This window comes from Centruroides sculpturatus, unplaced genomic scaffold (assembly GCF_000671375.1).
Source record: "Centruroides sculpturatus isolate CEXI.00-Female unplaced genomic scaffold, Cexi_2.0 scaffold585, whole genome shotgun sequence".
NCBI classification, from domain to species: Eukaryota; Metazoa; Arthropoda; class Arachnida; order Scorpiones; family Buthidae; genus Centruroides; species Centruroides sculpturatus.
Window position 1 is genome coordinate 161565 of NW_019384762.1, and position 20017 is coordinate 181581.

A 20017-nucleotide genomic window follows, 5' to 3' on the forward strand; every position below is an offset into this window, starting at 1 on the left:
TATAAATTAACACTCCTAAACCTTATAACTCCAGTAATAAACATTTAATAGCAAACTAACGTTTTCAACCGTACATTCGGTCTTCTTCAGGTTTAAAAAACCAGTTATATTCGAACATGTGAATGCATAGAACAAAAATTCTGAAATTATTTTCAAAAAATGGAACTTTACCAACGTAATTTAAAAGAATAAAAAGTTATGCATGTGCATTGCCATGGCAACGACATGTTAAATATGAAAATACGTTCCTATAATGACATATATGTGCTACATACGTTGACTTACATATAATGACATAAATGTGCTACATATGCTCCTATAGTGACATAAATAAATACACAAAATAGGGGTATGGCTTCTAACTACTATTGTGGTCGTTGCCTGTTCCTTCATAGCAGTATTTCCAAGCGTGTGACAAATTACCAGCATCCTTAGAGTTAATGCAATTGGTGTGTAACCCGGCCTTGTAAATTTCAAGGTTTCGTAGGTGTTCTACACGGTGAGACAGTTTAATCAGTTTGGCCTCATGTAGGTCAGCTCTTATGCCGTGCCCTAATAAAACGGGCTTTCACACACCATACTAGAGCTGAAGACACTGAGAAGGAGTTAGTACGAATCCAGAACATAGCATTACAGCACAGATATAGCAGGAGCCTAGTAAACAACCTTTCCAGCGCATACTCCTCTCGAATGGCTGCAAGCTACACTTCTAACATACGGGTAGCGACCCATGGAACGCAAAACATAGGTAGCATACAGCCTTGTGTGGTGGTTGAGTACAACCACCACATCAACTCCATTTATAGGGAGATTGCCTCCCATACTAATACTAAAATTACATACAAGAGGCCAAGCACTGTATATGGACTACTCCGCAGTGGCAAAGACAAGATAAATAGCAAGCAAGCACCGGGTGTTTACATGGTCCCTCTATGGGACAACAGGTTTCAAAGGGAATTAGTTTATATTGGGTCCACAAAACGCTCTTTGAATAAAAGATTGCAGGAACACAAATACGACATCGTTAATAAAAGGCACACCACCGCCCTATCAACATATGCCACTGAACCCGGCATAAGAGCTGACCTACATGAGGCCAAACTGATCAAACTTTCTCACCGGGTGGAACACCTACGAAATCTGGAGGCACTGGAAATTTACAAAGCCGGGTTACGCACCAATTGCATTAACGCTAATGATGCGGTCAATGTGTCCCATGCTTGGAAATATTGCTATGAGGTAACGGGCGACGCCCACTCAAGCAATTAAAGACCACATCCCCGTTTGGTGTATTTATTTATATATAGTTATATAATTGTATGTATTACATAAATTGATTACTACTGGACGTTTAAAGGTTTTGGAGTTTTAATGTTGGTGATGTGATTTATTTACATACTGAAGATAGATAACTACATTAACAAAATTAATGTAAGAAGTCACATATGGAGAAATAGATGGAATCTTTTTTGTTGACATTAGAAATGATTTTCAAAAACATTTATGTTGTAACTTTTCAACAAGTAACATAAAATTTCAATAACAAAATTAAAAAGTTTCATTTAATTAGTCTAAAACCACTTGCTGGATTCTTAATCAGCATTGTGAAAACAGATGTTCAAGGTATTAATATTTTAAAAAGTAAACTTTACATTCACGAAGAGTAAAAAATGATTTTGTTTTTAAGTGACCTTGAAAATAATAAAGGACAACAAAAAAGTTCCATCCAATTCTCCATGCACGACTTCCTATGCAAGTATATTAATAAAATTAATGTATATTCAGTAAGTACTTTTGGAATGAAATGGGACTTGCAACTTGCTCTCTACCTTATAAATTCTTGTTAGTATATATTGAATTTCACTGATATGGCAAAGCTTGAGACCAGACACACTAGAGTAGCAGATTTTCTAAATCAGTAGAATAAAAAATGTAATATGGTAATATCTGTACCTGTTTAGAAGCAACAACCACCATAAGTAAGTAGTTGCAGATGCAAACAATATGAGACACTGATAATGTCACAGCTGCAACATTGCAAATTATCTGATTTATAGATAGTTTGAGATAGAATTGCATATTTTCTAACCTCGAGAAAAAGTTGATATAACTTCCAATATTCTCAGAAAACCTGCTAACTTGTTTCAGTGTAAGTATTTAGAAAAATCACAAATTGGCTATTTTTCATATGGACCAAAAAAATTAAGAAATAAAAATATGAAGGAAGGGGTAACAATATAAACAGACTTTGACATATTTTCTTTTTTCCATTTTATTGTCAGAATTTAACTTCTCTAAGCTTTTACATTATATAATTGCAGATAGGTTTGGACACTGACATTCAGAACAAAATTTCATAAAATTAATCTTTTAATAAGAAGGCATAAATCAAAAAAAACTGGTCATAGACTGGAAATAGACAAACTCCATTGGATATTTAGAAAAAAAAAAAACGTAAAGAGAAAAATGTTTGAATTCAAATACATTGGAAATTCTTCCACACATTCTGATACTAGCATTGTAGATTAGAAAGGTTCAATTTTGGAAAAATCTACCTGAAGAAGGTCTTAGATGTAGACAAAAAAATTAATAACAGATTTCTCACTTATGTACAAGACTTACATAAGGTTAGTGAATTTTATCTTCAAATAATTTCAATTTTTCACAATGGCAACAGTACACAGCTAGTCAAGCAGCAATCATGCAAACTAATGACTGCCTTTAAATCAGTGTCTCAAATCATTGTCCTGAAACAGCTTCTGGATTGGTAAATCCCAGATTAGTGAGGTTCAATGTGTACACACACATGCACATAAAAAGCGTAAAAGAATTTATACAAATTATGAACAAAAAATCTGTTCATAATTTCAACAAAATACCAAACTAAAAATTTTGCTGGGTTTAAAAGTGTCACCAATTAATGAGTTATACGAAAAAATTTTTCAAGCGTAATAGGCTCCATCTGCCTCTCTCTTTTAAAAAGCAAATTTTCAATTCTTTATAATAATGCTTCTTCTGTGATTGCCACTACATTTTCTGTTACATTTGAAATTGTGTTTCATTTTGAACACAATTGTAAGCTTCAACAGTTTTACATAATGTATATTTTTAAATACCACCATGTCCTTTGACAGAAATCACGTTTTATGTGGTATGTTTTAATAAGTAAATTGCTTATTCATACATTTTATTTTGTGTTGAATGACTAAGCAGTTTAAGCAGGAAATTCTTAATAAGAAATTAGAAATATAAAAATTTAAACAGAAGAATTAAAATAATTACCTTTTTCTCATCATTTTTACAATCACCAACACCTGACGTGGCACTATCAGAAGTATTATCTCCAGCATTTAATGCAACTCGTCCATCTCCATTAACTGTACGAGAGGGGGGTGGCGTTTGATCTTCTGATGTGGCAGTATCACCTCCAGCCCCAGGACATCCACCTCCTTTGATCCCATTCATGTGTACTTCAGTAGTTATTTCTTTATGTTCATCCTATTATTATATTTTATATTATATATCATAACATATGATAACATATTAAATATAAATATAAAAATGTTTATGTATGAATAAATTTAATTTATGTCAATCTAGTAGCTGATTTTGATTAAGATTTTTGTTCTTGATATCACAATAAATTTCAGCATCCAAACCAATAGTAGTACAAGTAACAACAGCACTGGATATACAAAAAATAACTACTCACAAAGTCAACCAAAATCCAGCAATTAAACAGTTGCACAAACATTTTCATCTACCTTCCAGTAGATATCCTCAAGTGGAATATTACAATTCCACATAGTACACTCCCTTCATATGACCTTTTCATTACAAATTGGCAGCATTTAATGCATTGATCTGAAGAGTTTTTACCCACTGCTCTGATATTCAGGACAGGGAGAAGGAATGTTGTTACATCCTATGGCAGGTACTTGAACATGAGTATGTTCTGAAATCTATTAAAAGGCCTCATTTCCCACTATGAAGCCCACTTGTACACTGACACTGCACCAAGCACACCCACCACAGGCATCAACTTTAGAGAGGTTGCATTGGCCCCTTGCATACAGAGAAATTGCCAAATCCAGCTTTTGTTTGGCATCTAGGCAGTGCCCAACCATCTTTTTTCTCCTTTGCAATGCCAAGGACACCAAGAACTGGCACCACCTCCCAGGAATGTATTTTGTTCCTCTACATGATCATAGATGCAATACCCACTCACATACATTGAGGATACATACAGACACTTACAAACATGCTTCAAGGAACAACAGGAAAACATCAAAAAAGGCTATTTTTCGACTGCCCTCACATCTTACGCTTCAAACTCAGGAGTGTAGGTCTTCTTTCATCTATCCAGGATCATCCACTCTGCATACGATAAGATACTTTTATGATACCTGGAGAAGTATGAGATCTACAAGGCTTCTATAAAGAACTTTGCCATCAACCACAAGAATGTGGAGTTGTTCCCCTCAGCTTGGAAGTTTTACGTTGATGATCTGGTTGATGATATTCAATCAGACATGAATTCTATGATGTCATATGTATCCACCAACAGCCAGGTGCCACACTTACTACGCAACACATGTGATTCTAAATGTAGAATTTTCATGTGGAATTGTAATATTCCACCTGAAAATATCTACTAGAAGGTAGATGAGAACATTTGTGCAACTGTTTAATTGCTGGATTTTGGTTGACTTTGTAAGTAGTTCCCCCCACTAAAAGTAGTATCTTTTAGGATCCTATTTTTTGAATAGATAATTATATATATCATCTTTAACAAAGATAACTATTTGAAAGAAGAATCTTTATCTACAGTAATTCATAAAATTATGCTTTGGTTATTTGGTTGTAATAAATATTAGTGATAGGATGATTAATCAGAAAGATTGGGTCTTTTCCATTAATAGGAATTAAGCAAATCTTGTCATGATTTCCAATTCTAAAAATGACTCACATTTTATAAGAAAATTAATTATTTGTTTCAATTGAAGATTAAAAATTTTTTAAACTAAAATATTAAAAGTTAAGTACTAGAAATTTTCCCATCAAGCATGACTAAATATTTTTTATGAGAAAGTAAAGAATGAAAAATTGAGAGAAGATTCAAGACGAGCTTGATGTTGTGATGCTGTTTTTTGCAGCCCTTGACAAAGACATTCTTATTTAATCTTGCTCAAAAGAATTTACCTGTCCAATTTTATTCTTACACTTTTCCCTAGGCATTGTTTTGACAAAACAGCTAGTCTTTTTTCATTCCACATTAATAAAACAAAGATGAATTGTATGAACATTACTTAGATGAATGATAACAGTTTCTAAATAATGGACTCATTAGATTGTTACTTCCAATTGAATAATAAAACATTATGTGATCACTATGGAAAGATATTTTTAAAAACTTGTTATAGAAGTGACAGAATCAAACATCCTCTCAATTGTGCCACATTATTATTATTATTTTGTGTTTAGTGGGTTATACTCGGTTGACAGTGATTGCTATTATTATTATTATTATTATTGTGTTGGGTTTAGTGGGTTACTCGGTTCACACCAGTGGCTGTGTACTATGCCAGACCATAGTCAAGGCATAACAACCAAAAACTAAAATTAAATAAGTGTGTCAGTGTCTGTATTCAGGAATTTCCTAATATGGCATGTATTCAATATAGTGGCCTTCTGTGGTGTGATGTATGTATTTCTATTCAATTGTAATGTTCCCAGGCTTTTGTGTAGTGTGTGTGGTATCACACCTGTACAAAAGAAAACGACAGGTACAATCAGCACCCTTTACATCCTCCACAGATGCCTTATTTCCTGGGCGAATTCTGTGTACTTGTTAATTTTTTCAGTGAATGTGTTTTGTATATTGTGAGTGTTTGGAATGGCTATGTCTATAATGTATGTGATTTTATTGTGCTTGTCAATGAGTGTGATGTCTGGTCTGTTGTGGTAAATTGTTTCATCTGGGATTATGGCTCTGTCATAGTACATTTTGTGTGTGATGTTTTCCAATACTGTCTGTGGAATGTATTCGTAGTATGGTTCGTGGATATCTAATAATTTGTGTTTCTTTGTAAGCTCTTGGTGTATTATATTTGCTACTTGATTATGTCTGTGTAAATAATCTGTCTGTGACAAGAGCTTGCACCCAGAAGTAATGTGTTGTATAGTTTCTGCCATGATGTGACATTTTCTGCATGTGTCATTTGTGAGTGTTGTATCTTTGAGTATGTGTTTTCTGTAATTTTTAGTATTTATGACCTGATCCTATATGGCAATCATGAATCCTTCTGTCTCCCCAAAGGAATCCCTGATCTAACCAGCTGTTTGACATAATTTTGTCAACAAAATCCTGGGCCAGATCATAAGGATGCCTGCCATGGAGTGCCTTTCGAGCCCACGATTGCTTTAATGATGTCTATGCTTTTTATATGTTGTGTCATGTCTGTATGATGTGAGTGTAAGTTTAATAACGTGTTATTTGAGTCTGCTAGAGTTATTGCTTTATGTAACTGTAATGTTTCTCATTTCTTGTAGAAAAACTCTCGCAGTGACTGTATTTATTTGAAGTGAAGGTTTATAATGTCAATCAGGCCACATCCACCATCTTTATGTGGAAGGGTTAATCTTTCTGTGGCAGATTTAGGATGATGATGTTTATGCTTAGTAAGCATTGTTCTTGTTTTCCTTTGGAGTTGCTCAAGATCTGTGTGAGTGCAATGTATGAGAGTCCAAAAGAGTATGTGAGCACTAGTGTTTATTGCTGACATATGTGTTTATTGCTTTAACTGTGTGCTTTGCATTTAACTGTGTTCTGATGATAGCATTTAACCTACTTTGGTATTCTTTAATTAATCTTTGCTTTATTTGTGTATGTTCTGTTAGTTTGGCCTGTTGGAATCCTAAATACTTGTAGAACTCACCCTCTTCCATGGATTCAATAACATCTCCATTTCCAAGTGCAAAATCTTCTTTCTTCAGGATTCCTTTTTCTATGTGAAGTTTTTTGCATTTGTCTAAGCCAAACTCCATTTGTATGTCCTTAGTGTATGAATGTGTGATTTGTAGGAGTTGATGAAGTTGTTTTTGTGTGGATGCATAAAGTTTTATGTCGTCCATGTACATGAGATGTGACAGTGTAAACTGTGTTGTTTTTTCATGTCTGATATTGTAGCCATAATGCGTGTTGTTTAACATGTTGGATAATGGATTCAGGGCTAGGCAGAACCAGAGAGGACTCAAGGAATCTCCTTGAAAAATTCCTCGCCTAATGAATATTTCGTTTGTTTGTATGGAAGTGTTACTAACCCTGAGATGTAGTGTTGTTCTCCAGTGCTGCATAGTGTTTTCGAAGAATGCAATGAGTGATGGATGTATTTTGTACATATGTAGCAGCCAACTGTATGAAACACTGTCAAATGCATTTCTGTGGTCTATGTATGCCATGTGTATGTTTCTGTGTTGTTTGTGTGCTTGCCGTAGAATGACTGAATCTATGAGTAACTGTTCTTTGCATCCCCTGTGATTTCTACGGCAACCTTTTTGTTGTTCCATAAGAATGATATGTTCTTCAACATGTTTGTATATTTTGTTTGCGATACAGAATGTCAATAATTTGTAGAGTGTTGGGAGACATGTAATTGGTCTGTATTGTGTTGAGTCTGTGGTGTTGTTGTTTTTAGGTTTCATGTAGGTGATGCCCCGAGTAAGGAATTTTGGCATGTCTTGTGGATTGATGATGATATGTGTTAGATGTTTGGCTAGTTCCTGATGCAGTGATGTAAATTTTTTGTACCAGAAATTGTGAATGTTGTCTACACCAGGTGTCCTCCAGTTATGTGTTCTGTTAACAGCATAGCAGATGTTGTGTACATTTATTTCAGCACAAGGCATAGTTGGTATGTTGTGCAAGTTTCTGTTCTCCTCCTTGATCCAGCCTGCATCAGCATTGTGTGTAACAGCATTGGACCAAAGAGAAGACCAATAAGTTGTGAGTTGTTCTTCTGTTGGTGTGCCACTGTGCTGTGTATCAGTGTTTGTTTTGGTACTGATTTGTCTGTAGAAAAGTTTTTCATTGTTTGTAAATAATTTATTTTGTTGTTTTCGTAGTGTATGTGTTTTGTATCATTTGAGTCTACGTGCTTTGGTTGCGAGTTTCTGTTTTAGTGTATCGATGTATTCTGTACTGTGTGTGTTGTGATTTTCTTGAAAATGTTTTTGAGTTGTTTGTTTAATTTGGATGTTATGTTGTTTTTAGTGTATTGTGTCAACCTTCCTAATTGCTGTCTAATGTCATTTATTTGTATTTCTATTCTTCTCTGCCAGGCAGGCTTGTGATAGAATTGTGTTTTGTGTGTATATGTCTGTGGTTGTATTTTCAGTCCATGGTGTGTTACTACTGTGACTGCCCCAGCGTAAACTAATGTATGAATGTCTGATAGTATAGAAATTAAATAAATGTAGTTTGGTAGTAAGTGAATATTTACATAATTTAGTGTTTTTCCTACTACCTTTGACATATTTGACATATTTATTTTTGGTATTCATTTTCTTGTGTGGGATCTGTACCTGTATATTTAGTGAGTGTTTCCTGAAATATAAGTGAGAGCATATTAACTAATTCTATGTCTACGTTATCAGTGATGGATGAGGAAGTGCCTTTAGTATCATTAGTGGTGGTTGTTGTATGTGTGCTATTATCAATGCTTGTTGCTGGATTATCCTGACAGGTTACATGATCTTCATTAATGTTATATGTTTCTGTCCGTTGATGTATTTGATCAGCAACCTATTGTTTGATAAGTTCAAGTGTTGTTTGTGGGATAAGGTTGTTGTGTATAATTGTTGTTTTTTGATCAACAACCCTTTGTTCAGTGACAGTAAGGTGAGGATATTGTTGTGTGAATCTATGGTGTAGTTGTCTATACACTGGCATGTTTGTTTCGAGTTTTGTGATTGCGTAGTAAGTACAGATGATAAACTCATTCATTTCCATTGTCCATTTCATCCGTTGGTGTGGTTTTCCAGCCTTTGTGGTCTGTGGATGCATTGACACAGAAACATCAAGGCTAGGTTGATTCCTCACATCTGTTGAGGGCATTGCAGTAGCCATGCTTGGGCTGGTGCTGATTTCACCACTGGTAACAAAGAGAAACTGTGGCCTATTTTTCAAACGTGAGCCTCTGCTTAACCCACAAAAGCGGACCTTGTTAACCCAGGCGACATCCGATCCGGTATAACACTTTGATCTGGTTACTACCATGATAAATATCTCCACAGACTGTGGGTGTGGTCACTCTTAGCTTCATTTCTCCTCATAGACCTTACTGGCATGGGTGTCCCTACCAGGAGCTTGTGTTCCAGCCTGCATTGCCCTATGGATCAGTAAAATTACTGGGCTCTCCCATCATGACCAGGTGGTAACCATGGGAGAGTTATTATTATTATTTTACTCACATTGACTTTGCTTCTATACAAATAATGCAGTTCAAATATGGTACTACCAACAAATAATACCATATTTGAATTATGATACCTGAATCTGTAGATAGTATAATGAATATTTATGTATTTGTGTATACACAACCACAACACACTTGTTTGCTTTTATAATCTGTATTAAACTTTTATCAGGATTCAGTAAGGTACTGTAATTACAGTTTTGTATTTAACACACAGTATATATAAAATAAATTCACATAATAATGTACATCATTTGCAATATACAGTAATTCAAACATATGTTTAGTACCCATAGATGGAATCAATATGTTTATAAAAGGGTAGTAAAGATTATTTTTAAACACCATATTTTAATAAGAATACTCAGAAAAAATTATTCAACAGAAGTCACTAGACATAAAAAAGTGTCCAAGTGTCAGAAAAAAAGTGTTATTAATTAAATTAACATAATTTTTTTTTATCATTTATACATCATTTATATTACATCATTTTTTCCATTAATTTTATATAATTTATATTTTTCTTCATTAAATATTGTGCGAATAACATCAGTGACATAGGCCAATTATTACTGATTTATATAGTTCATGTTTTATAAAATACAATCAAATTTTATATAAAATTATTGAACAAATATATAATTGTCTTTCATCTTACTAAATTCTGACGATAAATTTAATTTGTCCAATGTAAAAAATATTATTTTGTTTAGATATATGAATGATTAGATGGGGGAAGGAACCTAGCAAACTGTTTCAAAACTATAGCAACAAAGTTCAACTTCGTTTAAAATGCTTTAAACAATACCTTGAATTTAGAAATGCTGGGCTTTCTTGTATTCAATTGGCCATGTAAATAGGATAAATGCCACTTTAGGACACTTCTGTCTTGGAAACTTAAACAAAAAATTGCCACATGGACATTCTAAGTGGGAATAAACAACATACAAGCACAATATTTAAATTGTGCCTATACAAAATATCTGATCTACAAACCTCAAAGTCAGTCCAGCAGGAACCAAATATCAGTCTTCAAATGTTTTCAGCATACACTGAAGGCCTTCCTCAAGAACATTAGAATGAATTTACATTGTCTCCACCAAGAAATCATTATCCAAATGTGTTACAGAGCACAAATACAATATTGAACACAGAAAAATCACCACCACCCTCTCCATCTGTGCTTCAGGGGCCAAAATTGTTCCATTATTTCAACAAAATGCAATGTTAAAAACATCAGTTATAGGGAATATTTTAGATAGCTTGAAGCCCTTGAAATTTTCAAGGCATATAGAAGAGGTAACTGCATTAACAATAAAGATTAAAGGGCAATCTCTAAAGTGTGGCAAGCCTGCTTTGATAACACTGTGTAAGAGATTATCTAATCATTATATTTACTTCACATGATGCAATCAGTTTAAACTTGAATTCAATCAAATGTTAAATTTCCTATTCCAAGATTCATCGAACATTCCATTTCATTCTAATGTTCCTGACGAATGCCTTCAGGATAAGCCAAAAACATTTGAAAAGTGATATTTGGTTCCTGCTGAACTGACTCTGAGGTTTATGGATCATTTATTTTGCATTCCTTTCATCCATATCTGACTATGGAGAATTCTTACTCAAATGTAACTCCTATTCTTCTACATATGGTATAAATCTAAATCTATTAAAAAAAAAATATATATATATATATATGAACATTGATGTTCCACAGTATATGGCCCAAATAGCTTTCAATCAGCACTCACAAACTGCGCATGTGATAAAGATGTCAAAGAATTCTGAAATAGTTTTATGCTCATTAGAGAGTGTAATAATAATCCATTATTAGGGTATTAGAACTAACTTACACTTGTATCACTTCCAAAAATATTAAAATCATCAACTACAAGGGAATGATATCCCTGAAGTTCACATGGCTTCCTTTGCTAGACATTGATGCCACAAAAATTGTAAACATTCTAGCAAACAAAATACACATGTTTACATCTTATTTCATACAATCCTTTCATTTTATTTTAGTTTTATTTCCTTTCATTTATCTTATTGATATTCATATATTTACAATTCTTACCATACATATGCAGCAAAGTTTGATTTTTAAAAAATATTCTAATATTCATTTTTAAGTTTTTATTATGAGTTATCTTAAGCAATTAACCATTTTATTAATAAAAAATTTTTTGGTTTCCTCTACCCACTCACATACATTGAGGATACATACAGACACTTACAAACATGCTTCAAGGAACAACAGGAAAACATCAAAAAAGGCTATTTTTCGACTGCCCTCACATCTTACGCTTCAAACTCAGGAGTGTAGGTCTTCTTTCATCTATCCAGGATCATCCACTCTGCATACGATAAGATACTTTTATGATACCTGGAGAAGTATGAGATCTACAAGGCTTCTATAAAGAACTTTGCCATCAACCACAAGAATGTGGAGTTGTTCCCCTCAGCTTGGAAGTTTTACGTTGATGATCTGGTTGATGATATTCAATCAGACATGAATTCTATGATGTCATATGTATCCACCAACAGCCAGGTGCCACACTTACTACGCAACACATGTGATTCTAAATGTAGAATTTTCATGTGGAATCGTAATATTCCACCTGAAAATATCTACTAGAAGGTAGATGAGAACATTTGTGCAACTGTTTAATTGCTGGATTTTGGTTGACTTTGTAAGTAGTTCCCCCCACTAAAAGTAGTATCTTTTAGGATCCTATTTTTTGAATAGATAATTATATATATCATCTTTAACAAAGATAACTATTTGAAAGAAGAATCTTTATCTACAGTAATTCATAAAATTATGCTTTGGTTATTTGGTTGTAATAAATATTAGTGATAGGATGATTAATCAGAAAGATTGGGTCTTTTCCATTAATAGGAATTAAGCAAATCTTGTCATGATTTCCAATTCTAAAAATGACTCACATTTTATAAGAAAATTAATTATTTGTTTCAATTGAAGATTAAAAATTTTTTAAACTAAAATATTAAAAGTTAAGTACTAGAAATTTTCCCATCAAGCATGACTAAATATTTTTTATGAGAAAGTAAAGAATGAAAAATTGAGAGAAGATTCAAGACGANATTCAAAATGTTTTTTTTAAATTAGAATTAAACAATGTTTTTAGATTTATTTACTTATGAAGTATAAAACTTCTAAAATTCAGCTTTAAAAACATGTAAAAATCAAAATCAAATTCTTGATCCTCATGATTGTAACTGGTGACTTTTCAACAAAAAAGGTCTTTATATATGGAAAAACTTTTCAAAGCAATAAATAAATGATAGTAGTAATAAAATAACTATTCATCATTAAAACTACTTTTTCGTGAAAGCAAGCAAACAAAATCTGTGTGAATCTTCATTTCCGAAGTGACTTCTGGAAAATATTTCTAATTTATGGATATAATCAAATTGCTAATATTTTTATGAATATATCTCAACTGAAAAATATATAATAAGTAACACAAAATCACTTGACTCACTGATCCATTTCTAAATGAAACTGAAATTTTTTTATAGCTTAAAATAGAAGCACACATATAACCTTGAGTTTAATTTCATATTATTTCTACAACTCCTCAATTTGAAAGTAATGTATCTGAGAGTGAGGACACCTCACTCTCAGATACATTACTTTCAAATATACATTCTTCATTTAAACGAAAACTGTATTATGGTTAATATTTAACTTTTATTTTTTAATGAAAATTTATTATTATAGCTTTCTAATAATGCAAAAAAATTAAATTGACTCTTTAATAAATAAATGTGTATATTTTTACAAAAGCATGTAGTGACAAAAATTAGATGCCCATTTTTTGGCATAAATATTAAGGCCTGTCTACGTGCAACATTTTATTGAATTTTTTTTTTACCTGTTCAGTCAAAATGCCAGCTAAAATGTTACATATACACCACAAAATAAAGGATATGCCTGAACTGAATGAAGACCAAACCTTTCAGATGATCTTTGTTCTTTGGAATTAGGCAAAAAATTGTTGTAGAGATAGAAATAAAATATAAAATAAGTTTATTTTCTATTTTATTTCTATTAGAAAAAGTAGAAAATAAAATCTACTTTTTCCATCTCAAAAAATATTCCTGTGTGATCTGCTCTCCGTAGCAATTTTGTGCTTAATTCCAAAGAACAAAAGAGAGAACAATGAACAATCAAGTACCTACAGAAGATCAATAAGAAAAATATTTTTCTGACAAAAACCACAGAGAAGTCATTTCATGTATATGCTTGTTATGTTTTTTACTGCAGTTGTTGACCCAGTGTTGCCACTAGTAAGATATAAATTATTGTGTACCAAAATTATCAGATTTTATTGTCTCCTAAATACCGTAGTACAAACACTCGAACACTAGGCAATTTTCATCTAAGTTTATTCAGTTACCTAAAATTATGTCAAAATTTTCTCTTGGGATTGGGAATAAAAAGTATAGTTACACATTGTAAAGAAAAAACAATTTATTAAAAATAAAAATGTAATAATAATATAATATCTACCGTTTAAATAACCATTTTCTACACTACCTTTTATGTATAGAATAAGAAACTTTTTTTTTGAGACTTTCTCAAAAGGCACATTGCAAAATTTCTGAAGAAAAATAGAAAATAGATAGATATTGAGTGAGCTAAAGGAAGCAGTCAAGTCAAAGTTGGAATAAAAACCCTTCAAATGCGGATTCAAAACTCCTTGAACAAATAATTAGTAGTAATAACACCCTTATCAACACCACAGTCCAACAGAGTATTAATTTTTAAATTTTTGTTTGTCAAAAAAAATTTGCTTATGACAAATGTATTTGTTATTAGATGCTTTTGTAAAAGTACTGACATTTATTTATGAAAAAATTTTTTTCTAGATTTATTTATTAGAATTCATTAGAAAACTATAATAATAAATTTTCAAAACAATTAAAAATTATATGTCTAACATAATATATATGCTACTGTGAATGACTGATATCTAGCGAATGTCAGCATTCACACAGTCGTTTCGTGTATGTATGAAATATTTGCTAAATATCATTATTTCTCACAGCAAATGTCAACATTCAGCATGCACTGATGGTGAATGTTGAATAAAAATATTTTTATGTTAAGACAAAAATGCAACTTTTTAATGTCAAAATAGGAGAAAACTTAAGTAACAGCACATGTAAATAAACTGTTGAACCTAAAACAAACAGTACATTCTAAATCATTAAAGAAAATAATACAATAATAAACTTACACATAATTTATGTGATTAACATTATACAATCTTATTTATTGCAACAATACAGCCTTGCCCTCCACTTTTCAAATTAGCTGCAGCTGCTTCTCTCAGTGATATTTCTTGAGAAGAAATCTCATCTATGGAAAGTAACTTTTCTTTACAAATCGTGAACTGATTACGTTATTACGTGATTACGAACTGATCTGTTAATGGTGTCTTTTATTCAGATATCACTGACACCTTACTGACGACCCCTCTCATCCTCCGCCACTCGACTTGACAAACCAATCCCCACCTCACAGGATCAAAAGAACAAAAATGCCATCCAGTGACAAAGTGGGCAGTTTCCACCAAACTGTTACCAGGAAAAAAGGTACGACCTACCCACAAAGGATTCGGCATGGCCTCTCTGTCGACACCGGCTTCTTGGGTGTCGTTTCAACCTCCACCAAAGCTTATCTGTGCTTGTCAACATACACCGACAATTGTTCAAATGTACAATATAACCAAATATTCGGTCTTTCACAGTAACATATATACTTCATCAACAATACTTTAATATATATTGCCAAACACTATTCCAGATTTTATGAAGCTATATTAAGGCTACTTAATAATCAAAAGCAATTTGGCTAGAGATAGATAATTAGGCTGCCTTCTCTTGATAAATTTAATAATTAGAAACAAATTAATCAATTTCAGATTGTTGTAATATATACCATGCCAGGATTAAAGTATAAATTGGCTGAGAATCACAAAGGGATAAGTTGGGTCATGAGTGACCAGTATGGTTGTATCTGAATTAATTAATTAATTAATAGCCCTGGAAGCAATGATCAGATAGGAATCTTTGTAGCATAAGTGACAACACAACTACATAGCAAGCAGGTTGGTTCATTCTTTTATTCCAGAATAGTGAAAATTAAATTTTAAAAATTAATTCACTTTAATTCACAATTTCTTCTTGCTCAACATTGGTTACTTGTACAGTGTTTATTACATGTACAGTACTTATGGAACATCATTTAAATCTGTATTTATTCTATTTATGATGCATTCAATAAATTTTTGTACATTTAAAAGTTACTTAAGTTCTTAGATGTTCTGTTTTTTAAATCCTGTTCTGCTTCCCTATTTTAAAGAATTACCTAATGATGGCATTAAAGTATGAAAGCAACAATATTAAATTTAACTTTGCTGGAACTTCATGATGTTTGTATTAACTTTGTTTCTAATTTTGCTTGTTTATATTGCTAGTAAGTTATAAACTCTTGTTTCATCATTTATATGAAGTGAATTTTGACAACTAATAATTATAATAATCAATAAATACATTAAAAACTGGATAATATACAAAACACTTACACAACCAAATATCCAATTCATGAAACACAAAACAATGAGAAAAACTAACATTTTCAATTGCCTTTAGCAATCATTTTCAAGTTAAAAAACATATTTGGAAACAGATATCAGAATAGAATGGACTATCAACTACAAGAACAACAACATATTATCCCCAGCTTGAAGGGCATTATTGGATATTTAATATTACTTTTACATCTTGATATTTACATCCGAATACAAACCCTGTGACCATCAACTGCCAATCAGATGTTGTTCATTTTATATTTTAAATTATTACATTCCATCATCTGTTCTATTCTGATATCCACTTCTGAATATATTTTTTAATTTGAAGAAAATTACTAAAGGCAATTGATATCATTCATTTTTCTCCATCATTTTGTGTTTCACAAGCTGGATTTTTGGTTGTCTAAGTGTTTTATATAATAATTAATGTTGATAAGAGTTTTGTTCTATTTATTTCACTTTAACTATTTATTTCACTTTAAATTCTTAAGATTTGTACACTTCACAAGTACTTTCAACAAATTACAACTGTCAACTTCAGGTGAAACTCAAAAATAAGAACATTACATTTAGACTCAGTAAAGAGAATTCAGTTTTTTTTTTTTTGGCATCAAATGATTGGTTAAATAAACACAAACTACTCAAAGCAACATATATAAATTCTAATGTTTGACATTACAAAATATCTTCTTCAGGATAAACAGCTTTATAAACAGAATAGCATTATACATGCTTAAATTCAACAGTTTTGTCATGTTGATATCAGTTAAGATGTTAAATTTGTGAACATATTGCTTAACTTCTGTCCAAACATATTTGGCCATATTGATGTTGCAAGGAAATAGAAAAAGGTCAGTGTTGCAAAGCCATGTTCTATCAGCATTGAGTCAAAATCTATAGGTTTTACGTCTGGAAAAATTAAATTTTACAAGTTCCAGAAGCAGTATCTTAGTGAAAATATCCTAGTGCAAATATCTTACATAATTATTATTTCAGCAACCCAGTAGTGCTGTTTTCCCAAACTTATCACAACAACTTCTGTATGTTATAACTCTCATTTTTTTAATCTTTTTAAGTAACTTTAACAAAATGCATTTCAGACTCACATCGACCCTCTTCAGTTGTTATACAGTTGTTACATATTAAACTGTACAAAACAAAAGTACAAATAAATTCCCAATTTTAACAACAAAATTATTAAAATACAAACAATAAGATAAACTTACATTTGGTGTACAAACCAATTATTAAATACACATTTGGCTTTCAAATCTTCAAATACATTATTAAAATCAACAAGACACGTACCATAAGATAAGCATACATTTAAAGTATAAATAAATACAAAATGATGAACTTTTTACCTCATTTTTACAGTATACTTAAACAATACTGTAGGTTCCCTGCTGGCTAAAAATTGATACTAAGAGGGATGTAATTGCATACCATCATTATTATTATTGATTATTATTTCTGAATTTAATTTTATTTCAAAATGTTCAAGAATTTTCCTTTTAAATGTATTAGACTCCTTTTTAATTATTTTTAATGTATTTTTTTTAATTCACAACCTTGGCTATTATAGTAGTAGGCTACTGCTTATGTATAATTATTACTTTTAATTGCTGTGATATGCTCTTTAAACCTTGTTCCTAATTCTCTACCTGTTTCCCCTATATATATTGTTCATTATGATTTATACATTTTCTTCATAATACTGTATTTATTTGTTTGGTGCTACTATAATATAACTTTGATATAACTTTTAGATATTTGTTTTATTTTTTCAAAAAGATTTTTCTCATATGTTAATTTTACATATCATATTTTACTTGCTTATCATCATCATTGAAAGAAAGCAAATATGTAATCCCTGTGTGCTAGGTCAAGAAGACATGTTTTGTACCAGACGGCACTAGTTGGCTAGTATCGCATACTTTGGTCAAAGGTCATGTTCTTTGTTCTGGGTTTGCTACGTCCCTGAGTAGCACGTGTCTCCCCTCTCTTTGTGCATGTAGTCGTGTTACATATAACTGTGTATTTCCGTACATCGTAAGATATACGTTTACTTGCTTCATCTTCTGACAATCATCAAATGTATTTTTAATTTTTACTTTAAGAAGTATTGCATCCAGCCAATCTTTAAGAATTTTTTGTGGTAACCATTGTACATATACATGTTAAGAACTTATATTTTTTTGTTGATTCTCTATTTATGTTGTCCTATTTATTATTTTTTGTATATACATTTCAAAACATATTCCTTTTAATAAACATTGGTATTTCTGATTTAAAATTAATAATCTTTAGGACGTGACTTTTTTTAATAATTTTTAAAAAATTATTTTACCATTTTTTCTAACTAATACTACATACAAAAAAAAGCAAGCTAGAATCAATTTCTGTTTCAAAATGAAAAATTTCATGATCTATGTTATTTGCTTTTTTTTTTTATTTAACTATTGTATGATCATCTGTGATTATGGAAATACTAGCAGATAGGCCTGGCGTTGCACGGGCAAAAAGTAACAATAGCGAAGATTAAGGTTATTACATTATAGTCAATCTTACCAATTTTCAAAGAATGCAAGAATTAGGTCCCCCGTTTCCAGACTAATTAGACAATTTTTAGTTTAGTTTAAAAATGTTTGATTTCCCGCAAAAACTAAAAAACTGCATCTGCGCCTGTAAATCTTGCATGTCGCTTTCTCTTAACATTTCCATTGTTGACACTTCCATTGTCAAAGCATTAATCCCGTTCCTCTCCAGGGAGGGGATTTCGAAAAATCCCTTCTTAGTGTGCATTCTCGTGACATACACTGTGTACCAAATTTCAACTTTCAACTCCTAACTGTTTGGGCTCTGCGCTGATTATTATTGTTATTATCATCAACCCATCTCGATTATATATATATAGATATGTAATAAAATAATCATCCACATAGCTGTACATTTGAATAATACCTTCTATTTGAGAAATTTTATTGTCTATTTGTATCATACATAATTCTGCCAGCAGTAGGCCTATACAGGAGCCCATAGGTATTCCCTGATTCTGAGTGTAAAAGCATCATCCATTAAATTGAAAATAATTATTTTCCAGAATCAACATTACTAGTTCTATGATTCTTAAACACAAATTTGTGCTACTATTTAAACACTTGGTGTTTTTTCATCTTTATTCAGTTGATATCAACTAAATAAAGATGAAAAAACACCAAGTGTTTAAATAGTAGCACAAATTTGCGTTTGAGAATCATAGAAAATTATAAAGCACGGTTTCGGAGAATTGATTACTAGTTCTATTAACCAGTTCAAACAATTTATATTTTGATAATGGACAGCACGCTAATCGTTTATTACAAAAACTTTTAACATATAAGCGTTAAATTAGACACCTATGTCACTAAATTGACGAGCGCTTTCGACGATATACACTTTCGTCAAAGTATATATCGTCGAAAGCGCTCGTCAATTTAGTGACATAGGTGTCTAATTTAACGCTTATATGTTAAAAGTTTTTGCAATTTATATTTTTGAGTGTATTCAATATTCTTCGGTGAGTGATTGATGGATACATATTTTAATGTCTAATGACATAAATTTTGGGACTTTTTCTGGGCCATTAAATTTTAATCCTAAAATTAGAATTAAAATTTATATCTATCTATAACTGATCTTGGAATATCTAGATTTGTATAATTGACTATCACAGTATTTTCCAATGCTCAATGTGTTCCATTGTTGGATATTTTAAATTTTTTACCAATTTATTATATTTCTTATTATTTATTATTTGTATAACTATTTATGTCTATAGTTTGGTTTTCTGAAATAAAAATTTGATACAGATCCAAACAAAAAGCTAAATAAAGAAACTTACATAAGTTAAGTGAATATGGAATTCCA

At 31.5% G+C, this 20017-nt stretch overlaps 1 protein-coding gene across 2 annotated transcripts in view; it reads right to left on the reverse strand.

Moving 5' to 3' along the window:
- LOC111628823 (protein alan shepard-like) overlaps nt 1-20017 on the reverse strand; it is a 241729-nt gene that overhangs the window by 160732 nt on the left and 60980 nt on the right. For both annotated transcript variants that reach the window (XM_023372665.1, XM_023372664.1), the window contains exon 2: nt 3283-3498. In XM_023372665.1, the coding sequence (XP_023228433.1) occupies nt 3283-3498 (216 nt within the window). The remainder of the gene's footprint in view (nt 1-3282; nt 3499-20017) is intronic.